Source organism: Corvus kubaryi, unplaced genomic scaffold (assembly GCF_017639235.1).
Source record: "Corvus kubaryi isolate FWS band 111438036 unplaced genomic scaffold, C.kubaryi_AGA036_p1.0 37398, whole genome shotgun sequence".
Classification (NCBI taxonomy): Eukaryota; Metazoa; Chordata; class Aves; order Passeriformes; family Corvidae; genus Corvus; species Corvus kubaryi.
This window is the reverse complement of record NW_024581137.1, coordinates 5,386,356-5,413,139: the sequence shown is the minus strand read 5'-3', so window position 1 is coordinate 5,413,139 and position 26,784 is coordinate 5,386,356. Positions and strand designations below refer to the sequence as shown.

The window sequence follows — 26,784 nt, the reverse complement described above, 5'->3', positions numbered from 1 at the left end:
TAACACTTGTGCTATATAAGTTAAAACTGTTCCCAATTCTTGCAGAAATTCCTATTTAGAATTAATATAGTCTTAAAAGCTTCAGTCTATTTGCTCATATATTGATAGCCACCTCAGGTATCAGGGTAATTACACATGAGATGCATAATAAACTCTTAGAGCTCCTGCTGTATGCCATAAAGCCAGTTCTTTACTGCACAAGGAACCAGTTACCAATCTGCACAAATATGCAGTTTACACTGAGAATTACAAAGCAGCATATTGGTGCAGGGCAGAAAAGCACCAAAGTATTAAATATCTGTTTTTCATTTTGTATGCTGCACTTGTAGTCCCAATTACTTAAATCTCTGAAAACAGACACAATCTACTTCTCCAACTGTTAGGTCTGAACTTTTATTTTAATTCTATCTCCCAAAATTTTTCTTGAGATTTTCTTTTCTTAACACACCCATTCTTTGAATTCCAAGTAGCATTTTGGCTAATTCTATGCATTAAACAAAGGTTTTTTCATGCTTTCACATACTATAAGAATCTTCATTTAAGAACTGCTGTGTGAAAATGTACAGAATGCTTTAGGAAGAGATGGTTAGATGGCCAACCACAGTACTTCCTTCTGATCACAGCAGAGTCTTTTTTAAAGAAAAAACCTGATGTTCCAAGCTACCTTTCATATACAATGGTTTTTACTTATAGATTGTTCTTCTCTCAACTCGTTTCAGTTTTCCACATAGTTTTTGAAATGTGGTACCCAGAAGTAGACTTCACCTTTCAACCTTACCAGTGTGGAGCAGGGTAGAGAAACAGTCCTTTGGGCCATATCCATCTTTATATAATCCAGTATAACACTAGTCCTTCATCTAATGATATCATCACTGACTCATTCAACTTTGATCATTCCCCATCATTACAACCAAGTCTTCTGAGAACCCTTTTCTAACCCAGTGTTCCCCATACATACATACATATTTAGTATTAAAATTACTTTACTATTTTTGATTAAGCACAATACATTGTATTTGTTCCAATCTTTAAATCTACCCTTCCTCTTTCATTTATGTAAAAGGTTTGGTCAAGGTAATTTTTAATTCTAATCCTGCTGTATAAGTTGACTCCCTTCAGCTTTGTGAGCTTCCAGAGCTGCATAGAGCTCTCAGGCCACTAAAAATGGACCTTTTACATTAGGACTTCATCACATGACTGTCCATGGGGCTGTGTTGACACAGACTGTTAGGAAGGGTTCCAATTCCAGGCTTCAGTAAGAAAAACTGAGCAGAATTCCTGAGGCCAGTCCTCCATGACTCTTCTGAGATTTATCCAGACACCCAGAAGATATTCTAAAGGACAGTATGAGGCTGTAAGTGATGCTTTCTACCTGTAAATCAACTCCAAGTTCTTCCTGCCCCTCAAATCTAAACCACACAAGCCCCCAGTAGCACATGATGGCATCAGAATTTTGGGCTCATCCACATCGTAATCCATTACCTACATTAAGCAAAAAAATAAATATCCAGCAACATCAGGTCTGAAGCATTTTCTTCCATTCAATCATGAAGTATCTATAGTAGACTGTGAGGGAGCTTCTGATCCCTCTTGTACCAAGTTTTTTTTATTTCTTGTACATCACATTTTCCTAGCTTTTCTATGAAAGCATTACTCAAAAGCATCAAAAACTTTACTACAGTCAAAATATGTAGCACAAGTTTTATTACTATTATACAGACAATGGATTATCTTGTCTTAAAAATAATTTGTGTATCTGCTAATTAACGAATGGTCTCAGATTATTTTATCTCTGGACCCTGATTAACTTCTCTTAACTGCCCACACAGATAACTTCAAGCTATCAAAAAAATGGCAGATTAACTCTTTAATCCATGCATCTTCCAACTACATAATGCAAAAACTAACAGATTAGAGGAGCTTGATTTTCCTTTCCAATGCTGGAAGGCTCTATTTTTATCAAATCAGTCTCAGGTAGGAGCTTCATATTTTTCCCCTCCAAATGCTTTATTCAATCATTGTGAACACTTAAGTTCATACCTCAAGGATTGCAAACCTGTGATTTTTGTGTTTGCTTAAGAGCTGTATAATGTTCATAATTTTCCAGACCTCCCTCCTTATTCTTAAAACACATTAAGAACTACTGGAAGCGTGATACCTAGTTTGTTCTGACAATGCCTCTTTTGCACATGCATTATTTTCCATTAGTAGAAAACAATATTTATTGAAAAATTCTCCATGAACATCTTCTACTGAATAGTGGTACCACAATACTCATTTTTGTGCTTTCCAAATTCCTTAATTAACACATTCTCCAAATTTTTGCTCCTTTTAATATACTTTAAAGTCAGTTATAACTGTAATTATTGGTTAATTGTCCTAATTTCTAATTCATTCTGTACATCATTCTGCTTGAATTGGCTATTTGACTCAACCAGACATTTTGCAATCCAGGTGGTTTTTTAACCTTCTGTTTCATTTTTTTCTTTTCTTTCCCCCAAATTGTTGTCCCTAGTTTTATGGTCAGTTTTCCTTCTTGCAATTACAAAAAAAAAAGAAAAAACCCACAAAACATTTTTTTAGCAATTTTGGATCACAAATTTTAATAACTGTTGAACAGATTAATGATCAAGACCATTTATATAGCTGCTATTATTTAGTTACAACTACAACCATTGCATGAGTCAGCTTCTGAATACAACTTGATTTTTTACAAGTATGCTATCAACAAATAATTTACACCATCAAGAAACTGTTTTGCCCAATGATTTTTTTAAACTGGAGCTATAATTTTTTTGGCAGGTAATCAATCAGTTTGTATCAGGTAACTATATCCACTTAAACCATATAAAAGTCACAGAAACATCAATCATCATGAGAATGTCTGGGCATGAATACACAGACATTCAAAGTGATATGTAATTTTATGGGCCAGAAACATTTGGTAAGAGGGAGTCTAAAAACTGTACCTAATCCAAGATAATTCCACATTTTACCACAGCTCACAAATTAGAGGATCTGAAGAACACTTTGGCTAGCTTTTGCCCAGCAAAACACATTGCAGTTGGCTTTTCTTTCCTGTTGTGAAAATACTAGAGACAAAGTAGGATATGCATCAAAACTGTAACATTACATCTTCTCATGAGAAACCACTACAAATTATCTGTAGAAAACAAGATACTGAGAAGTACAAAATTCTTGTTATTACTAAAACCTTATGTAAGTGGGTGGAGTGAAGAACTATTTTCCTTCTCATAGGTTAAGCAGGATCACTCAAGAAACACAGAGGACTTACTGTTTTGAAATGTGCTCATTTATGTATCTTTACAAATTTACGTGCGTTAAATAAACATACAAAACATACAAAAATTCCAGATTCAGACCCATGGAAAACTCAGGTGACCCACAGCACTCCTGTAAAACTTCTGTTACTCTTTCCACCTATTTTTTACCTTTTTAGCAACATACTGTTTGCCAACAAACAAACAGTTTAGTGTACTCAAAGTGTATGTCAATTCAGAGTTAAGACTAAGATTTGTGGAGTAGAAAGTGCAAATCTCCAAGAAATATAAACTGTTACAGTAACACAAAGTTAATAAAAATACCAGTTCCAAAACCTTATCTTCATAGTTACTTTTGGTTGAAATTAAATATGTTTTCATGGCAGATTTTCTACATCATGGCTATGTGTAGTGACAGATCCCAAAGAGTCATGATCAGTGGCACAGGGTCTAGCTGGAGGCCTGTCACTTGTGGTATCCCCAAGGTTCAGTACTTGGCCCAGTATCATTTAACTTGTTCATCAGTGACTTGGGTGAAGGGGCAGATGCCTCCTCAGCAAGTTCACCGGTGACACAAAGCTGGGAGTAGTGGCTGATACCCCCGAGGCCTTCAAAATGGTCTTCAAAAGGGCCTTGAGAGAGATGGGAGAGAAGAACTGGAAGACTGAGAGATGGGCAGAAAGCATTGCCTGAAGTTCAACAAAGGCAATTGCAGGGCCCTGTGCCTGGGGAAGAATAATCCCCTGCACCAGTACAGGCTGGGGGCCAAACTGCTGGAAAGCAGCTCTGTGGGGAAGGACCTGTGGGTCCTGGTGGACAGCAAGCTGTCCATGAGCCAGCAGTGAGCCCTTGTGGCCAAGAAGGCCAATGGTATCCTCAGGTGCTTTAGGAAGAGCATTGCCAGCAGGTGGAGGGAGGTGATCCTGCCCCTCTATTCAGCCCTGGTGAGGCCACATCTGGAGTGCTGTGTCCAGTTCTGGGCTCCTCAGCAAAAGAGTGACATGGAGCTCCTGGAGTGGGTCCATTGGATGGCTATGGAGGTGATTAAAGGACTGGAACCTCTCTCTTACAAGGACAGGCTCAGAGAGCTGGGCCTGTTCAGCCTTGAGAAGAGACAACTGAGAGGAGACCTCATTAATGTGTATAAATATCTAATGGGGGTTGCTGAGAGGATGGAGCCAGGCTCTTCTCAGTGATGCAAAGGAATAGGACAAGAAGCAATGGGCAGAGACTGATGCACTGGAAGATCCACCAAGTGACCAAGCACTGGAACAGATTGCCCAGAGAGATTGTCATGTCTCCCTCACTGGAGATATTCAAGAGCCATCTGGACACAATCCTGTGCCATGCGCTCTAGGATGACCCTTCTTGAGCAGGGAGATTGGACCATATGACACACTTTCAACCTTATTTACTCTATGATTCTGTAATTCTGTATCCAATTTCTTTCATCCATAAATACACTAATAAGTCTTTACAGAAGTCAGATTTCCTTAAAAGGCAGAAAACTAGCATCACATTTATACTCTAAGAAATAAAATTACATAAAATACTAAACCAAGATTTTTTTAATACCACCAGTGACATACAAAACAATCTGCATATGATATAAAGTAATACTTCCTAGAAAAGGAGGAGTAAAAAAACCTGCACAAATAGAAGAGTAATCACAATTCATGTAGATTAGCAAAGCAAAGGGCTGGGGTAGAGAACCTGAGAGGAGTCACCATTTATAAAAAAACTGCAAAATTCTTTGAAAACATATTACCTTCAGAGGCTTTAAGAAAAAATTTTAAAAGTGTTCTAGTTTGGAAACCATGTTGTCCTTTCAAACAGTGCCCCCTCCCGTTCAGGAATAAACTGTGACTTTCCTAGCGAGAGCGTTACGCAGATCATGTTGAAATGGTCACTCCCTTGTGACCTGTACATTATTTTCTTTAACCATCCAATTTTCCAGAACTTAAACCAATCTCAACCACAGAACTATCAAAATATATTATATTTAAACTAGTTCTAGCCAAGCAAAGCCAGCTTGTGAGTGAGAACAGGCAATTTGGAGCTCAAGTGCACTCAAAGCAGCAGGAACATTGGGAAATGTCCCAGAAATCCTCAAAACCCTGCAGCACTCACTGCAGAGCTGTATGGATTCAATCAGAGCTGTTTGGATAAGAAACTCAGTTTGCTAATCACAGCTTCCAAAATGACATAAAAAAGACAGCATCTGGCATTACCTATGTCTAAACTCTTCACCTACATATGACACTGGACTTTCTGAGAAAATCATACTATATTTCATTTTACTATCGCTGTATATCATTGTACTATTTTCAATAGTCCAAAATTTAGAGAGGCAACTACACACAGAAATTATTCCTATATTAAAGAAAAATGGCTCAATACTGTTTAAGTTATAAAGTAGCATATTTTCTGATTTTAAGAGATGTGTCTCTTAGATTTTATATTCTGCTACAATATGTGACTATTCACCTGAACCAGTCACCTCCATATATGTTTCATTAACAAAAAGTACTTTATGTAATGGAGTCAAATCTTGAATTTTAAGTTGCATAAGAATGAGAAGTTTGAGTGCTTTCAAAATTTCTCACAGAATGTTTCAGCTGTTCTTAAACACAAAACCAAAAAAGGAAGCAGGTTTGTTTTGCTACATTAAAAAACCCACAAATTACAGTTTCTTTCTTAAAACACCAAGAACTTCTGTTCTTTTAAATGAAGACTTGAAAGAGTGAGAGACCTTTTTATCATGGCTCTGCTTTTTCTTAGTGTTGTTATTTGTAGGCCATCAGAATTGATGGGAAAAGGAGGACAGAAGGAACATATACTACTAGAACTGGGATTGATTAGACTTCACAGTGATACCATAGCTTAGAGCATGGAGGGCAAAGTAAATAATAAATGAAAAGTAAGCTGATAACATCTCTATGATAATTTATGTACTATCCAGAAAGAGAAGTAATGAAATACATACAAGTGTTGTTATATTACAGACAGCACATATGAACCATTCACGGCACATGACCAATGTGATATATTCTGAAGACAAGCCCAGCCTGATCTGGCTCACATCAAGCAGTACAAAATAGCAATTCCTATATAACAGGATACACAAAAACAGTGTCACAAGGAGTGCAGCCCTCCAGCATCTGAACCACTTCAAGGATCTGGCAAATAACCTAATCCATGACAAGGATCCATGGCTACTATCACTGTAACCACAAACACAAAATGCCAGCAGGTGCTGAACCAGTCAGTGCTGAGTACAGAGGAACAATCACTATTTTTTGATACAGGCCAGGATGCTATTGGCCTTCTTGGCTACCTGGGCACACTGCTGGCTTGTGTTCAGCTGCTGTCAATCAGCATGCCCTGCTCCCTTTCTGCTGTGCAGCTTTCCAGCCACTCTTCCTCCAGCCTGTAGTGCTGCAGGGGGTTGTTGCAACCTAAGTGCAGAACCTGGCACTTCACCTTACTGAACCTCACACCACTGGCCTTGGCCCATCTATCCAGCCTGGCCAGAACCCTCTGCAGAGATTTCTACCCTCCAGCAGACCAACACTCCCTCCCAACTCGGTGTCATCCTCGAACTTACTGAAGGTGCACCTGATCCCCTTGTCCACATCATCAATAACTTTATTAAACAGGACTGGCCCCAATATTGAGCCCTAGGGAGCCCCACTTATAACCAGCCACAAAATGGATGTGGCACCATCCACCACCACTCTCTGGGCCCAGATGTCCAGCCAGTTCCTCACCCAGGAAAGTGTGCACCTGTCCCAGTTGTGGGCTGCCAGCTTCTCTGGGAGAATGCTGAGGGAGACAGTGTCAAAGGCTTTGCTGAAGTCCAGGTAGACACATCTACAGCCTTTCCCCCATCCACTAGGTGGGCCACCTGGTCATAAAAGGAGATCAGGTTGGTCAAACAGGACCTGTCTTTCACAAACTGGGCTGGCTGGGCCTGATCCTCTGGCTATCCTGTACATGTAATGTAATGCACTCAAGATAATGCGTTCCACAACTTCCCTGGGCACCAAGGTCAGGCTGACAGGCCTGTAGTTCTCTGAATCCTCCTGCTGGCCCTTCTTGTGAATGGGCGTCACATCGATCAACCTGTTTACCTGAGACCTCCCCAGTTAGCCAGGACTGATGATAAATGATGGAGAGCAGCTTGGCAAGCTCTTCTGTCAGCTCTCTCAATACCCTTGGGTGAATCCCATCTCACCCCATGGACTTGTGAGTGTCTAACTGGAACAGCAGGTTACAAACTAATTACTCCTGGATTACAGGGGTTCTATTCTGCTCCCTGTCCCTGTCTACCAGCTCAGGGAGCTGGTTGATAACCCATTTTTCTTGTTGAAGACTGAGGCAAAAGAGGCATTGACTGCTCAGCCTTATCCTTGGTTACAATGTTCCCCTTTGCATACAATAAAGGTTGGAAATTTTCCTTAGCCGTTCTTCTGTTGTTAATGTATTTATAAAAACACTTTCTATTATCTTTCACAGAGGTGGCCAGATTGAGTTCTAGAAGAGCTTTTGTCTTTCTAATTTTCTTTCTATGTGACCTAATGACATACTTGTACTCTTCCTGAGTTGCCTGCCACTTCTTCCTAAACTCTCTTTTTTTCCCCAAGTTCCAGCAAAAGTTCCTTATTCAGTCAGGCCAGTCTTCTTCCCTGCCAGCTCATCTTTTGGCACATAAGGACAGCCTGCTCCTGTGCCTTTATGATTTCCTTCTTGAAGTATGTCCAGCCTTTCTGGACCCCTTTGTTTCTAAGGGCTGTTTCCCAAGGAACTCTCGGAACAAGTGTCCTGAGTAGGCCAAAGTCCATCCTCCCAAAGTCGAAGGCAGAGGTTTTCCTTACCCCTTCCTTACTTCACCAAGAATTGATTACTCTATCATTTCATGGTCACTGTGCCAAAGATGTCATCTGACCACCACATTTCCCACCAGCCCTTCTCTGTAAACAGCAGGTCCAGCAGGGCACCCCCCTTGTTAAGCTCACTTACCAGCTGTGTCAGAAAGTTGTCTTCCACACACTCCAGGGACCTCCTAGACAGCCTCCTCTCCACTGTGTTGAGTTTCCGGCAGACATCCCACAAGTTAATGTCTCCCACAAGAACAAGGGCTAGCAATTGTGAAACATCAGCCAAGTGCTTACAGAATAGTTCGTCCATCCCTTCATCCTGGTTGGGCTGTCTATAACAGACTCTCATCAGGATGTCTGCCTTGTTGGCCTTCCCCCTGATTCTTACCCATAGATACTCAACCTTGTCATCATTATCCTTGAGCTCTACACAGCTGAAACACTCCCTAATGTACAGAGCCCCTCCATCACCTCTCCCTCCTCACTTGTCCCTCCTGAAGTGCTTGTAGCCACCTATTGCAGCACTCCACTTACATGCCTCATCCCATTTCATTTCCATGATGGCAACAATATCATAGCTTTCCTGCTGCACAATGGCCTCCAGCTCCTCCTGCTTGTTACTGATACTGATATAGATGCACTTTAGTTCGGCTATCAATTTCACCCCCGACACAGGCATGCCCCCCCAGGCTTATGTCTAGCAAGTCTGGTCTTACCTGCTTCCCCCTTCCAACCAAGTTTAAAGCCCTCTCAATCATCCCTGCCAACTCATGGGCCTAGAATCCTTTTCACCCTTTTAGACAGGCAAGCCTTATTTGCCTGCAGCCAGCCTAGTGCTGTATAAACTATCCCATAATGGAAAAAGCCAAAATTGCACCAATGGCACCAGCCTTTAACCCATGTGTTGATCAGGGTTCTCCTGTTTCTTTCATCATTCTTCCCTGCTACCAAAAGCATTGCGCGAAACACCACCTGTGCGCTTGTCACTTCAACCAGTCATCCCAGTCCCCCGAAGTCCTTTTTGATTGCCCTAGGAGTTGTCACTGCTGACCTTCACACCCAGAATTAGGTAATAATCAGAGGGCTGAATCAGTCCAAGGAGGCTTCTAGTAATATCTCTCTTACTTAGGTCCCAAGGAGGCAGCAGATTTCCCTGTGGGATGGGGCCAGTCAGTATACAGGACCCTCAGTTCCCCTCAGAAGGGAGTCACCTAAAACAATCACCTGTCCTTTTTTTACAGCTGTAGTTGTAATGTGTCTGGTTGACTGACTTGCCTTGGATAGACCTTCACCTTCATTATCATTTGCCTGACCCTGGAGTCCCAGAGCCTCATACCTATTCCCATCTCTCTTCCAAAAAAAAAAAAAAAAAAAAACACAAAAAGTCCCCAAGCATGCTTGAATGCAGCAAAGTCAACCAGAGCACAAAATAGTTAGGAATTGTAATCTCTAGAAGCACATCACAGAAATTTTAGAAATCAATCAGGAATTCTTCTTAAATTGGTTTTCTGCCTGATTGTGTCAAAAAACCCTGCTTGTGTACCACCATCAAGCTCCCTTTGTCACAGACGTATATTTGGTCCTAGTCTGGTTGCTTCTTTTAATATGCTTAGATTGAGGCTTTAGTATTTCCTGTCTTAACTCAATGGATTTATGAGCTGACTTTTTTTTTAAGGGCACTGGCGCTCACATCTTTATTCCTAAAAGATGCATCATCCTTAAATAGATACTGCTTATCACCTATTGAGTATCCACGACTTAAACAACCATAATTAAAGATTCCAAGTTGCTTTATGGATGGCTGACAAACATCACTTAGCCCTTACGTCCCAAACAATTTCAACTTCAAGTTGTCATAGTCCATGAATAATGCTTATGTGTTTTCCATTATAGAACATAACTATAAGTTTACACAAAGCTCTCAACAGCAAGATTATGTGATTTTTGTCCAACTTGTCTTCCAAGCAGTGAAAGCAGAGGCAAGTGACCTAGAAGTATAGAGGTGCTGTTTGATCATACAAGAATATGGTTAGAAAAGCACAGGCTGACCTGGAGTTGAATTTGGCAAAAGACACGAAAGGCAACACGAAAGGATTCTGCAAGCAAATGAGCAGCAGAAGGAAGACTAGGGAAGACATGAACCTATGGCAAAATGAACAAAGGCCATGAAGGTGGATGCATTTAATGGTTTTTTGCCTCAGTATTTACCAAAAAAATATGCCTCTCAGGAGTCCTAGGTCCCTGAGACTAGAGGGAAAGTCTGCAGCAAGGAAGAGTTACACTCAGTTGAGGGAGCACTTAAAACATATAAAATCATGCATCCTTTTAGCAGAGGACAACAGTATTTTGTTGTGCACTGGGAAGAGTGTCAAGCAGGCCAACGGGGTAGATCCTTCCCCTCTTCTCAGCACTGTTGAGGCCATGTCTGTAGTCCTGTGCCCAGCTCTGGGCTACCCAGTACAAGGCAGACATGAACTTATTGAGGCAAGCACAGAGTCACAAAGTTGATTAAGAGACCAAAGCATCTGACACATAATGAGAGGGAGTTGTATCTCACACAGATTGTTTGGATGTAATTTTAATTATTTTTTTATCATTATGGGTACAGCAACTAAACAAAAAAGCAAACAAAAAAAATGCAAACCCACTTGACAAATTCCAGTTGTGAGATTACATGCACAAGCAAATGTAAAAAACATTGTAGTAACTAGCCACTGACCAACCTAAACAGGTATTTAAACAAAGATTCCCAGCAAGTCCTGAATGGAATTGTCTTTCTGCTCTTGACATTTTCAGACATTTGCCACACAAATACGATAAATACATCACAAGAGACTAAAAAGCTATTTGATTTCTATTAAATGACGCCCATACCCAGTAACTAAAAAGCCAAAGCCATTTATTCTTCAGAAATTTAGAGGCAAAACAGGTTTGTAACTAAGATTTTAAACCCAACTAAAAATATCTGTAACTTCTGCTGTAATTTAATTGCATATTAATATTAGACTTTTCATTTTAGTGCTTGATTAAGATTTTGGGGGGTGGTTTTTTGTTTGAATTTTTTTAAGCAGTTTTTCAGACTTAAAATTATATTTATATGAATATCAGGAGCTGCATACATATGTCTACTTTCTTTTCATTCTTCCCTGCTTTTATAAAGTACATACAACTCTTCTACTGTTTCAGTTACCAAGCAGTAGACTGTAAAGAAGTCACATAAAGCTTCCATGAACAGGTAACTGCACAATTCTGAAGAGAGAGGTACTTCAGGGCACTAAAAACCACTGAGATTACTAGGTTTAAAACACACAATATGTAAATTGATTCAGTAAAACTGCTGGGAGAGAAAAAAAAAGAAATCTCAGTTTTCAGCTAGTTTAAAGCAGAATGCAAGGAGGCCAGCCCACCCTGGCTCCTTTGAAATCAGTAGGAACATGTCAGGCTGGCATGGTAATGACACTGAACAGCTACTAAGCTGTTGACATGGTTGCTTCCTCACAGCTTTTCTATACCTGTTTTTGAATTGAACTCACTTAAACTTTCAATTTATCTGAACTGACAGATAAATGACTTTTATGACACTTTGACTGAAATAAAGGAAATAATGAACAAAAAGAATTGAAAATAAAGTACCTGTTATTGAACAGTACACTATATGAGGAGCAATCTTTTTAATGTCTTCATAACCTAGACCCATTTCAGCCAGCTTCCCAGGGACAAAGTTTTCCACAAAAACATCAGATGCTGCTGCAAGCTTTAGAAAAGAAAAGAATGAATAAAATCTGTTAATTAGCTCCCAAAAGTAGAATAAATTCCCATGTAACTTAATTTTAAAATCTTGCTAATCAAAATGGCTCCAATCTTCCTGATAAAAGAAAATTGACAAGCCTATAGGGATATTTTTTCGCCTGTTAGACTGTGCACTTCTTCAAACTACATATTAGAGATGCTGCATATCTAGAAAGAAGACTGTCAAAATCCTAAAGTGATTAGACAAAACTGTGATATTATCAGTATCACATCAATTTCCTAAGGGTTGACAATAGTTTACAGAACAATCTTCACATACATTCTTTCTACCTCCTTTTACTCAAGGAAAGTGATATATCTCCATCATTCACATTTTCCCCATATTAGAAATAATTTTTTCAATTGCTTTTCATTTTCAAATCATTTACTACAATTACCATAACAAGGCCATATATCCAACTTCCTACATGTAGAACTAGAATAGGGAGCCCAACAACACTTAAAATTAAAAAGTTAAAATTAAAACTAAGATCTTAAAGTCACATCAAATACAATCATGCTGTCAAGCTCAGCAATATGACTTTTTTCACTGCTTTCAAATGAATGACATTGTTCAAAAAATCTCCTGATGTTGACTAACATATAACCTTGAGCAGCTTTAAATTCCATCCTCTCTTATAAAAGTTATAAGCAGATATATATATGCAAATTTCAATAAGACTAACACAAGTTAACTCCTGAAGCACGAGAACTACATGTTAAAAAAAAAGAGGTATGCTCTTGAGGGACTTGTAGGCTTTTTGCCTGGTAAATTGTGTGGGGTGTGTGTGTGAGTGCACAGGAATCTAGGAAATGTTCCCTGACAGGTACACACATTTGTGCACCCATTTTTAAGCATAACTGATATATTAATTGCTTAATGCTATTTGCAGCCAATTAAGTACGGAGTGTATTAGCCAAGCTTCTACAAACTAGTGTCATCATAACAGAAACCACAATGCCCTTATGAAAAATAAAGTTAAGGAGGTTTTATTTTCTATTTAGATCCATCACAGTTCATACATAAATACTTTTCAAACTGGTAATGCTACAGCTTTAGCCTAATTCATGCAAGAGATGAAATTGGTTACAACTTGTGTACTGCTTTCACTGTGATTTCATAATCTATGAAAATTACAGTGATTGGATGGGCTAAAACAATTGAAAGTTGCTGTCCATGTTATACTGAAGAGCTATCATCTCCTCCAAGCCACTGAGGACGAAAGCATGACACACAGTACGGTAACATGAAAAGCACCATACTTCTGGACTGGGCAATGTATGTGGAATGACAGCAGTGCTAAGTGAGAATATAATGAGTTGGGCCCAGTTTAGCAGGGTATATACTCTCAGAAAAAGGAGTTTTCAAGACACCTTACAAGTGCTGTGCTAGCTCTGCATCTAAAGTTTTCACTGGAAATAGTTTTGAATGCATAAAGGCAGCAGTCTATATATAGCACTGATGCTCACTGAACAACAGTTCTGCCATTGTGGAAAACTAGATACAGAGTCTGATCCAAATAAACTAGATGTTCTTAAAACTCACAGAGATTTTCAGCCTCAGTGGGGTTTTAAGTCCATTGTCAACTAAAATTTCATACTTCATGCTCTAAAGTTCCTCTAAACATGGCCTGTATTTTAACATCTAACAGAGCTATACAACACAGACCTGAGTTGGAGTACTGTTCCAGAAAGGACACTGATAGGCTCAATATCTATGCCTCAGGAAATAAAAAACAGCACAGTTCATGCCAAAGTAGTCATTAAATTGAATAACAAATAATGATGCTAATAACTTCATAAAGGAAACCACGCATACCTTTTGGAAGTTTTGGTTGGTGTTTTTTTGGTTTGCTGTTGTTTGTTTGGGTATTTTTTTCTGTTTTGTGTGTTTTGGTTTTTACAAGAACTCTACAGAGGAGAATCTGCATACACATACATATAAACAAATATATATATATATATATGTGTGTATATATATGTGAGTAGTTTGCTTTATCAAGTAAGAGAGCAATGCATGGGACACATTGACCTATCAGCTAAAAATAGTGGAAGAGAAGAAGTGCCATTAGCTCCCAGCCAATTAAAGTCCCAAGTTCTTCATGAATAAAAAAAAAAAAAGTTCATTCGTTAAGGCTGAGTAATTCACAGGAGAGAGGTATGCTCAAGGTTCTTAAAATGAGTTTCTGACAATAACTGATAAATAATGTTCTAAAGAGATACTACAAAAAGATGTCAGAGCATGGGACTGGCACATATACAATCACTGAAGAGAAAAAAATAATTTTCATTCAGGAAGACAGACAAATATTTGGAAAGTAGTTAACAGTCAGACAAAAACATTAAAAGGGAAGAAAGGGCTACTAGTGACATAGAATAAAGAAATAAAGAAGACCCAAGAATAATTCTGTGGAAATCAAGTAAACATGTATGAAAGAATAGACCCTTGAAAAACTATTTTGTAGTGCTGTGCCAAAGGATGAAAAGCAGCTGGGACTCCGGATTAACAGATTTCTTCAGCTTAGTTGATACTACTGACTAATTATCAAGTCTGTGCTTTTGTCATATACATGAAGACACTCTACACCTGTTTTTAACATGATTCTAAACTGAGATTTGCCCTCTTCCACCTATACAATATATGTGAGGAAATAAAATCTATTCTAACCATAATACCTTTGTTAATAAAGGTAAAAAAATTATAACCTTATTACATTTCTTTGTAGCGTTTACGCTGGCAACACAACTCGTATTTATGTATGAGTAAGCAATGTCAGAAACACCAATTTATACTTGTCATCAGCTGCTTTAAAGACATGGACACTACTTATCATAGTAACAAATGCAATGCTGAACAATGCTCAATCCTATACACATCTGTCCAGATGATAGCATGAGACAACTGAAAACAAAAGCCTGTTATAAATAACTTCCCTTTTCACATACTTTTTGACAAAACTCCAAACAGAAGTTCCATTTGAGATGAATAATGGAATGTCAAGACCTCTGCACCAAATGCTTTCAAAATACATCACTCAATATCAAGCAGAATGATGAACAACTCTACAAATAGCATGACAAACAGAGCCTCATCAGTTTTCAGTGTTGTTATATCACAGATAGGGATGGCATCGATTTAAGGAACAGAAAGCTATTAAAGCAACTTTAAAAAAGGATAGAAAATATAAGAAATTACTTTGTCACAGAAAGTATCCTCATTTTTACAGCTAGTGTGGTAAACACTTAACAGGTGATGCCATTTTTTCCTCCACCTCATCTTGACTCATAGGCCCAGCTGTCTTTAACTCTTCAAACACCTTCAGCCCACACATGTGGAATGAGTGGACACTTTGAGTAGTTTTTCTTTCACCATTTTTAAAGGTCAAATAACAAATTAGTCTTCTTCCATGAGAGGAAAAATTTTTATAGCACTTAATTAGAACATGACTAGTTTATCCAAAAAGATGTCTGTGTTATATCATGCAAAATTTTTCCAAATGAAAATTTCTGCTTCCAAAGTTTTTAGAAGATAAACATACAGCTCCATAACAAATCAACAATAAATGGCTCTGTTCTGCGAAAGGAAAAGGCACTGTAGAATCCTTGGCTTATAATCTCCAAAGATTTCCATATGAAGTACCTTTGCATAGTTAACAAATCAAAAGCATCATAAAACTTAATTTATGCAATATTCCCAGAAAAAAAATACCACAGACAAATCCCACCTACTGCATGATACACGGTCTCACTGTGAAAAAGGGACTAGAACTGATATTGAAACAAAGAGTAACAGAAGTCAGCTGCTACTACTGCAGGGCTTAAAATGCAGCACTCACAAGTAACAGATCTTGCATTTCTCAACAAGCAATAAATAAAGGGATAAGAAAACACAAGTTTCACAAAATGTGAAATTTGATGCTTTTATTATTTTTAAATAGAGAAATGGATCACCTTAAAAGACCCTGAAGTCAAATACTGAAAAAGAAACAAATACAAAGTTTCACCTACAGGACAATGTTTTTAAGAAAGATATACAGCAACTGAAGTCATGAATACACTGTAACATTCAAAAAACTGCACTTACTGGAGCGCTGCATCTCCTCTAAACTGCTCACTGACTTCAACAGATAAGTCCATCTCAAATCTTTCTAATGCAGTAGTGCAGCAAGATCAAACACAGCAGCAATAACAAGAAAGGAATAGGCTTTTCCTCACAATATTTCATTTGAAGATTTTTATGACATTTTCATGTAAATTTAAATATAAAGTTACACTGAACATTTATATTAGAAGTTACACTGAACATTGAGTCCAAAAGCATGGAGTACAGAAGTTATATACTGTAATTTACAAAATGTACTGCATACATAGATCTTTTAAATTATCAAATTAATATTTGAAATGCAGAGTTTAATCCTTATTACTCAGGATCACAACAATACAAAATAGCACACCTCGCATGTTATCAAAACCTACCTCTTTGACGAGCTTTACTCCTTTTGAATCCTTCATGTTGATAGCTATACTCTGGCGATTAAAAAAAATACAACAGTAATTTATGTGAAAAATCATGTGAAAGGGATTACCAGCCTCTTCTAAACATAACCAACAGTCAAATTTCACACTAGAGCTAATTTGGATAATTTTAACACATAGCCCACCTCCTCCTGCAAAAAAAAAAAAAAATTCTCTCAGGAAAGCAAGCTGAACTATATCTCATTAATGGATCAGACAAGCACCAAAACCAGTCTGACAGATGTGCAGCCTGTTCACTATATATTTACACAGGACCCACTACTGCAAGTACACAGGGGAACACCAGAAACATTTCTTTCAATGGTAACAAGCCATTAAACAATTCAAGCATGTCATGAACCTTCACATTAATCCCAAAGTTTCACAAGCTAGATTTAGCCAACCTCACTGTGGTATAATGGCAGCACTCTTCCAGCTCCAGCTGCCAGCTGACACAGGTCAACTGAGCTGATGCACCTAAAAAACCTGATCACTCAAATAAAATAACCCTTACTTTCAGCAGGTTTCATTTTCAGTTAATTTGCGCCAGCAACTGAAGACCAGCAGGAGCACTCTCGCTTTTCCATTTTGCCTCAGCTGCCTACAGCACCATACCAGAGATTTGCAACCCTTTTTTGTTCTAAAAACTTATGGGTTTTCTCCTGAAATGTATTCATCATAACTTTAGGTCAATGTAAGTACTGCTCCATTATATATGTTAAGAATCAAACTAAGAAGTGTTATATATTCAGTTGTAATTACAGAAAACATGTTCAGTTTCACACCCCATTTACCTTTTTATTTCTATTGACACTGAGAAAATAAACACTTTCTGTCCCAGCAAAAGGTGGACCCCAGGCTCTTGTGTCATCACCAGCTCCTGAAAGAAATACCATCACATATTCATAGTTGTCCAATATCACACAGCAAACAAATAAAAAGAATAAAAGGCTTTCCTCCAATATCACATTTAAGTCACCTAAGCTTCATCTGGCAGGCAGGACAAATATTATTTTAACACATATATTTTAGGATATTTATATCAAAAACCACCTAAAAGTGAATGCAGTTAAGCATAAGTGAACAAAGTTTTCACTAGCACTGGGATTCCATTTAGTCTTTAAAATACTAATACAGCCACACACGACTAGCGTATTTGCAGGGTTTTTTGGTTGTTTTTTACTTGTGGGTTGGAATTTTGGTTGTTTTGTTGGGGAGGCTGGGGAAAGGGGAGTTGGAGGTTTTTTTGGTAGTTTATTTGTTTTAACTTAAAGTAGAGATACAATGCAATTCTTTTAGTCAGTCCAGAAGAATTTAGTAGAGGCTCTTGCCTGCACCAAGCTATTCCAAAAACACTCCAGACACAACATCAAGATACCACTGATAGGCAACAACTGATTAAGTTGCATGCTGCACAATACCAACAAAAAGAACTTACTATAGCTGGTGCAGTGTCCCACCTCCAGCTCTTCCAGAAATCCTGCCTTAAATGGGCTGCAGACACTGATAGCACTGTGTCATTTATGCTTAATTTCCAATTTTTACCTTTTCTTAAACATCATGAGAACTAGCAATCTATTAGAAATAGAATTAAATCTAAATTCAAATTCAGATACAATGACTGTCCTGAGTGTTAGGAAGCATGCGCATTCCTATACCTATTTCAATATCTAGACTTTGTCTACTTGTTAACTTCACATAACTGAAAACATTCTTTAGTGAGGCAACACAAAAGACTGATACTGGCATAGATACAGGAACAAGCTGAAGAACCTTAAGTGTTATATGACGTAGTGGCTACCGTAATTATGCTATACACTATAGAAACAAAAAAAGTCTAACCCATTAAAGATCTACAGTGACACAAGTTATGCAAACATGTAAATTACTTATCAACATTTGTACTCTTGAATATCTCAAAAGACAATTTTGATTCAAGCAGGGTGCTTGAGGGGGGAGAGGTAACTTCCTCTCGGTGCGAGTACCATAAGTGATTCAAAGAAACAATTTCAGTAATAATTTCTAGGTAGAACTGTACCAAATCCCTGACCCTAACTAAAAATCTTAACTGTAACCATAAACCTAAACATAACCCTAACCCTAATTCAACCCAAACCTTAACCATACCACAAACGATACCCCAGCCCAAATCCTAACCCACCCTGAACCAAACGCTAACCCTGACCCTAACACTAACTGCAAACACGACCCCTAAACCAAACCCTAACAGTAAACCCAAACCCTAACACCCAAACCATAATCCTAACCGAAACCCTAAGGTAAACCATAATCCTAAACCTACCAGTCACCATACCCTAACCCTCACCCTAAACCTCACACTAACCCTAAGCATAAGCCTCCCCCTAACATCCAAACCATAAACCTGACCAATAGGCTCAGCCAAAACTAACAAAACTAACACTAACCCTAACACCGAAACCTAACACCAATCCTAACCTTAAACCTAAACCTAAAAGTAAACACTAAACTAAATCCTTACCCTAACCAAACCCAAACCGAGACAGTTACATTAAGACAAAACCTAACCCTCACACACAAAACTAAGCCTAATACTAACCCTAACCCTAAACCCTAAACCTAACCCTAACGCTAACCCTAACCCAAACCCTACCCATAACCCTAACCCCAAACCTGACCCTAACCATATCCAAACCTAAACCCTAACACTAATCCCTAACCCTAAACCTACCCCTAAAAAAACCTCAAACCTAACCATAATCCAAGCCCTAAACCTAACATTAACCTGGCCCCTAAAACAACCTTAACACTAAACTTAACGCAAAACCCAACCCTAACCAAAACTCAATCCCAAACCTAACCCTAACACTACCAACGACCCCAAGCGTAACCCAACAAAAAAATTAAACCAAGCACTAACCCAACCCAAAACCGAACTATAAACCTAGCCCTAACCCTAAACCTAACACTAACCCCTAAACCTAACCCTATCCCTTAACCCTAACGCTAACCCCTAACCCTAACCCCTAACCCTACCCGAAATCAAAAACTCAACCATGACACTAAACCTAACCGTGACCCAAACCCTAACCCTAACCCAACCGTAACCCTAAGGCTAACGCTAAACCCAAACCCTAACTCTAACCCAAACCCTACCCGTAACCCTAACCCCAACGATAACGCTAACAACCTTAACCCTTACAGTAAACCTAACCCCTCATCCTAACCCTAACCCTAACCCGAACCCGAACCCTTACTCGAACCCCAAACCATAACCTTCAACCTTACTCCAACCGTAACGCGAATCCGAACCCTAACCCTAATACTAACCCTAACTACGACTAACCCTAAGGATAAACTTAACACAAACTAGAAATCCAGGCCAAGCCCTATCACTAACAATAACCCTAACTCTAGCTAAACCTTACCCTAACACTAACACAACCCATACCTGTAATCCTAACCCAAAAAAACCCCTAATATTAAACCCTAATCCCTAACTCCAACCCAAACACTACTCATAATCGAAACCCCAACCCTGACACTAACACAAACTCTAGCCAAAACCCTAACCCCAACCCTAATCCCAACCCTGACCAAAACCCTAAACCTAAACCCTAAACCTAACCATAACCCTAACCCTAATCCTAACCCTAATCCGAACACACCCAAACCCTAACCAGAACCCTAACCCAAACAGAACCCTAACCCCTAGCCGTAACCATGACCCTGGCTCTGACCCTAACACTAACCCTGACCCTAACCCTAAACCACAACCTAAAATGTAACTCTAACCCTAACCCTGACCCTAACCTAACCCTAACCCCCTAACCCTAACCCAATCCCAACCCCAACCCCAACACCTTACACCTAACCCCAGCCCTAACCCAATCCCTAACCCAGTCTCTAGTGGGGCTACTGTTCTGTTTGGATGAATACTCCTGTGAAAGTTGACATCCTCGCACAGAAAGAGAGGATTACTCACATTCTAAAATGTTTGACATTTAGAATTCTGAAGCTGCCCTTCTCCTTCGATCACAAAAAATGCAAAACTCCAAACCCATTGCTTCATACTTAATTGCTGGCGTTGCTCCATTCTTACTACCTAGATGTTTGGAATACAACCAGTGTCGGTCTAATCTGACATTACAGAATTGATGTACCTTTGCCCGGTCACAAAAGTGAAAACCTTAATAATAATGGTCAGTAAATAAGGATGACTTATAGATTGATATAGCAAAACCTTTGTCAGACATTTAGTGTTTCATTAAATGTTCAATCATTCAATATTTCCTATTATGAATAAAATATAGAGAATGTAGTATGTTTAGTATCTCAATTTATGTTATAAATTATTATAGACTGTTATGTTATAAAATATAGGGAGTGTAATATTGTTTAGTATCTCAATTATTTTCACCAACTAGTTTCAAAACTAGTAATACCAAAAGAGGGAAACTTAAAATATAGAAACTTAAAGGAAAAAAATACATTACATAATGCACAGCTGCCACGGCATAATTACACACCTCAAATGCATAATGATGCATAAAACTGAGAGGCAAGTGAGGGGACTATTTCTAAAAAAGACCCAAATGCCATGCAATTTGTTATTCTTCTTATATGGTCTTACAAACTAAAAAGTGTAGATATACCATAAGAATGAAGCATTTTTTACCATTACCCAATCCTTAGCAACTATTTGGATAAGAAGCGCATGTGCTGAGTGGAAGAAGAAAACCATTGTGTTAAGATAAAAATACACAAAATTAAATTAGAAGCTAATTACCCAAAGTCCTTACTTTATATACATATATATATACACACACATACACATAATACCTAGTTTTTATTATATCTAGAATAAACAAATAAAAATTTTACCTGGTCTTTCCACTTTGATAACTTCAGCCCCTAGATCTCCCAAATTCATTGTGGCAAATGGCCCTGCAAGAACCCTTTAATATTTAAAAAAAAAAAATTGTTTTCTTAGTTTTTCAAGTCAAAATATTTGCATTTAGACACACTGTTACAAATGACAGGCAAAACACAAACCTTGTTAAATCAAGAATTTTCACACCATCCAATGGCTTTACATTACTAGCACCTGACAGGAAACAAAAAACAGTGACTTAGATCTTAAAAAAAAAAAACAAAACACATTGTCTTTATGACACTCTCTCATCATCCTCCCTCATCTCCCTCCCCCAATAAATGATAATAAAGCTTTCTGAACAAGCTGGTTATTAGGAGTATACTACATTAGTAAAGTCTTTCAAAGTTGGAAAACTTTATGGATGACATTTCACAACCTATTCTAACTCCCCAGCAATTCTACAATAAGGCTACTTTATAGCAATACTTTAGATGTGCCTTCCACAAACACTCAAACAGTTTTTAAAGACTAATCTGATGAAAGATACAACAAAAGTGTTTTAGCAAGCAACATCAGAATGACACAAACTAAAAGTAAGTATAGCAGACCAATGGGAAGCATAGTAGAACTCACAAAGTGTTTTGACCTGTGTAGACCTATCCATTTGCATCACACACGCACAAAAGGAATATCCCCATTACAAAACTTAAGGCAGAATATACAAGCCAAGGAAATACTCTTTCAATGGCAGCTGCACATGCAAGATAGTTATTAGGAAATCACAATGCTTTCTTCCTTTCCCTCACCCTTTCCAACCTGACCAGGTCTAAGAAACAATAGTAATGGCAATAAACATCACAGACAGAGCAAGTAATCTCGCAGTCTAGACCACAGGTTGCCCAACTGTTTCTTTGGTGGCCTTGGGTTACCTTCCTCTCACTCAGTCTTTAATTGTAGGCTGGAGACAGAAACACTTCATCACTCGGTGTGGACTGTCATTTGGTTACTATTTGGAAGGTGGTCTCATATCACACACAAAACAAAAGCACCTGGCCAGTAACACCACTAAAATTACACATACCAACTTGTGGCAAGCATCTCTTTTTGGCGCTTGTCCCAGTAAGAGAAAGATGTAAAACATGGTGGGGGTTAGGGGGTGGGAATCAAACAAACCACATTCATTCAAAGCCTGCAGGGCAGTGTGGTGCATCTCCCATGTCACGCAGCAGTGCATGGCTGTATCACCTGCTCCATGTTCCCTCCATTAGACCTGAACCACCCTTCAGTCACCTTCATAACTCTCCTTCCTACATATGGGAAGAAGGAGATGTATATCAAGAGAGAGTTTTAAAAAACCTACAGAGAACTGAAGCAGAATTGGAAATTCAAGGCTTCTGCTAAAATATTTTCATTAACTGTACTGCTCTCAGTGAGGACACTTGCATCCCATTGTTCATCTTTAAGAAATTTTCCTCCGTTGTTACCAAATACTCCAGGGAGATTTCCATTTAACAGGTTTTGGGCTTTAATACAATATGGAGATCGAGCAGCAGGTTGAAAACGTGCACAATGAGAATGGCCATGTGTTTTGCACTTTCAAAGCCTTTAGGAAAATCTCAGGCTGCTACTTCTCTTCAGTGCTCCACACCTCCGTTAGTTCCAGATGTTGTGCCAGGAAAACACCACAGACCCTCCAGTGTAACTTTAGTCTTATCAAGCTGGGTGCATCATTTGCTCCACAAAAACATTACTCTTTTTACCAAAAATATGTAAAAAGCTTTACTGAAGCTCCCCCAAAATTATAAAGACATAATTTCAGTTTAAAAATGTCCACCTTTCTCTATTATTTCCACACCTTTTAGAGCACTTTATTATTTAATAGCTCATCCATTCTCATCCTGAGTCAATATTTAGGGCTACTCACAGATACACTACCAGAACACTAGGAACTTTTCAGAGCCAACAGGTTCTCTACCTGCAGCCAAGTTGTAGGAATCCATAAAGATATTTCCCAAAAAAGCCTATAAAATGTTGAGATTAGGCTGTAAATATGTATTTATGCATAACTAAAACTGATGAACTCTTATTAATTATCATATCACTCACATTATGGTATCATCTAAAACTCCATTCAGGGATTAGGACTCCTCCACAGCTGGAACAGAATAGGAGAGCATAACAGCTTCTCTGAAGACAAACAGACCATTGTGATTTTTGTTCTTTTAATGCTAGTCAATAACAGATGTCCACAATGATGAAGAAATGCAAGAAAGAAGAGAGATCAAGAGTTTGCTTTTGAAAACTGAGGAAATGAATAGTCCTGTTTGTCTCTTCAGAATAGAAGAACACAGATATTCACAATAAAAAAAAAAAAAAAGTAGGAGCTAGATTTGTATTCCAGTGCGACACTAATTTGCTGAAAAAACTGCAGTAGAAAGCCTTTTGATATCAGAGAAACAGCAGTTCTGGTACATGAACCCTGAATAAGGCAGTGCTATCTATTGTAGGAACAAAAAGAAACAAAACCACATCATAAACAAACACAAGAGATCAGAATTGATCAGCATTAACTAGAAACATCTCCCGGGTTTTTTTCCTTTCATCACTAGCTTCCTAAGCAGGCACATACCCAAAGTTAGACTTTGTTAGAATTCTGACTCAACAGTCTAAATTTTCTAACATGCAAACTCACATTTCTCTCTTGTATTTTTGCTTTTATTTATACCAGTAACTTGATGACTGAATGAAAAATCACTCTCCCAGCTCTGACTACATCCTCTGTGTAAACTCTCAATTGCCATGATGCTTGAATTTATTGTGAATTAGACTGTCATATGTATCTTTCATAAATAACTCGATTAAGAATAAATAGACCCACTCACTCTCAATATGATTTACATACTTTAGTTAAGTTCAATAGCTTGTCCCAAGGTTGACCTAGCCTAACCATATGAATAACCATATGAATTTCTGTTCCACAAAACAGAAATTAATTCTTGTGTCATATTCCAAAAATATTTCCTTTATACTTGTAAGTGACAGAAGAGGACACCTGGAAGAGAGCAAATTAACTTTTGCAACAACGCAAATTAACGGATCCCATTCCAATTACTTTCAATTCCAGAAGACATGACTGCTCAAGTCTATTGTCTCTACTTTGCACAGTTTTTTTACTTTATCCATGCAGTAAGTTATAATCAAGTCCATCAGTACCGCGGACTAATTCACAATCAGTCGGTACACTCCAGCCCAGGACACACTTGGTATGTTCATAGTGGGAGGCAGAACTGCAAACTCCCTCCGATTCTAGTGACGCTAGTAACGCTACTGTTACTATTTTTCTGTTATTTAATAACAGAGAAACTTGAAACCAGAGAACGATCACTTTGTTGCAGCTTGGGTTTATTTAATTTCAATTTTTAAAAAAAATTTAAAAGCACAACTGTACGCAGTTACACTTCGGTAACCTTAAAAAAAAATCAGGCCTGGAACAGGGCATGCCATTAGCCAAGGCTGCCTGGAGTGCCGACACGCTCCGTGTCACAAGCGACGCGGTCCCGCGGGCAGCGCGCACGGCCGCGGTGCAAAGTCCGAGGCCCCCGAGGCTGCCCAGGGGCTGCGCTCCGCACAGAACGGCCGCGCAGGGACCCCTTCGCCACCCCCTCGCAGGAACCTCCCGCAGGTGTTTCACGCCCGCCCCTCAGCGAAGCGGCTCCGACCCCCGCCCCAGCCGCACCAACTCCGAGCCCGGCGGGATCACAAGGACAGGGGGGCCCGACGCGGCCAGGGGGGGGGGGGGAGGAGGAGAAGGAGGAGGAGGAGGAGGAGGAGGAAGAGGAGGGCGCGGCACGGCTCGGTACCTGCCGGGGGAGCGCCTCCGCTCCGCGCCCCGCCGCCCCTGCCTGAGGAGGGGGAGGCGGAGGCAGCGCTCAGGGCTCTGGCGCTGCCGCCGGCAGCTGCGGGGCTCCTCCAGAGCCCTCCACAACACCGGCTTCTTCTACCCAGCCCGGCACGCAGCATCCCCGCCACTTGAGACAGCACCGAGCGCTCCGCGCAGGCGCCGCCGCCACCGCCCCCTTCCCCTCGCGCTCCCGGGGCAGCCTTGGATCTCTCGGGACGGGGGGCGCGCACGCGCGGACGGCCCCGAGCCCGATCCCGATCCCGGTCCCGGTCCCGGCTGACTGCCGTGTTCCCCCTCCGCGGCAGCGGCGGGACGGTGCGCCTCTCGTGTCCTATGAAGAACTCCTGGCTGGACTTCATAAAGCAGGAGATTGTTATGAATGTATTGTGATGTTGGCTTTTTTTCATGTTCCTTAATGTTAGGAAAACTTTATCTAGGTTCTGTAATGTAATACATGATACAGAATGTCTATTGTTTCTGTAGTCAGTTTAGAAAAGATAGGCAGAGAAAGCCTTCACATTCCTGGAGTATCTTATCAGAGAAGAAGAAGACCCAAAACCAGAGAGAAGAATTTAAGGAGGGAGCAGAGAGGGAATGGAGCCAAGGAGGAAGGTAAGGCTGACGAGATGATACAGAGAAACTCCAAAGAATTTATGAATCATGCATGATTGTGATGAATATGCAATAAGTGATGTACTTTTAAAGAACATCTTTTGGATGTAGAGGTGTGCCTTTGGCTCTGCCAAAGCACCCGGCCATAATACCCTTTTTTGCTATTGTCTCCTAATTGTCCCTTTTATTAAACTTTCCTTAAAACTTTACTAAGAGTGAACCTCGTTTTTCACAAGATGTTTGCAGCAGGAATTCCGCTGTTTGATGGCTGGAAATTTGTACTGCCAGTTCGGTGTACAGACCGTGACATACAACACTGCCAAGGTGGAATAAAAGTAGAATATCACCCCCCCACCACCACCCCCCCGAAGAGCTTTCCACACTTACCAAGGTGGGCAGCCGCACTGGATGCCAGTACATCTGCTCAGCAGCATGAGGTAGATCCTTCACCTCAGTTCTCCGTCACTGAAGGTGCAATATTACCTACACTGTAAGCTGTATTTTCAGTTGGGCATAGCTATGGAAGGGTTAGCTTGAACTGACCTTTGAGCAACTCTTCGCTGAATGAAGTACCCTCAGACTATTTTTAGTCTGTGTTAGGACAGAGCAGAAGGCTTGTTACAGGAACACCATGGTGTCCTCTTGCCTCTTTAATAGGATGAAAAAGCCTGCACAGAGGTTTGGCATTTATTCATGAGAAATATGTGACGATAAGACAACTGCTGTATCTCAAAAGCAGCCGAAACTTCTGACTGCTTGAAAACGAGCATTGCGAATAGCACGGACTTAAGAAATGTCACATGTCAGTCTCCCTGAATGCTGAGGAAGAACACAGAGAAAACCTACATGACGTATTTGTTGACTGGACATGCTGTGTGTAATCAAAAGTATTACATGGATGCTTAAAGACTTGTGAACAAGAAGAAATTTATCAGCAAAATTACCCTAGTA

The 26,784-nt window shown here is 39.5% G+C and overlaps 1 protein-coding gene across 4 annotated transcripts in view; it reads right to left on the bottom strand.

Moving 5' to 3' along the window:
* The window catches only part of SUGCT (succinyl-CoA:glutarate-CoA transferase), a 346,592-nt gene extending 321,209 nt beyond the window's left edge, over window positions 1-25,383 (bottom strand). For 3 of the 4 annotated variants that reach the window (XM_042044439.1, XM_042044440.1, XM_042044441.1), the window contains exons 1-6: window positions 25,181-25,382; window positions 21,500-21,551; window positions 21,329-21,402; window positions 17,260-17,345; window positions 16,427-16,477; window positions 11,795-11,915 (exon numbers count right to left, since the gene is read on the bottom strand). In XM_042044439.1, the coding sequence (XP_041900373.1) occupies window positions 11,795-11,915; window positions 16,427-16,477; window positions 17,260-17,345; window positions 21,329-21,402; window positions 21,500-21,551; window positions 25,181-25,340 (544 nt within the window). In that variant the 5' untranslated portion in view covers window positions 25,341-25,382. Of the gene's footprint in view, window positions 1-11,794; window positions 11,916-16,426; window positions 16,478-17,259; window positions 17,346-21,328; window positions 21,403-21,499; window positions 21,552-25,180 lie in introns of all 4 variants that reach the window. The other variant, XM_042044442.1, reaches the window with a different exon arrangement.
* Between the last annotated feature and the right edge of the window lie 1,401 nt (window positions 25,384-26,784).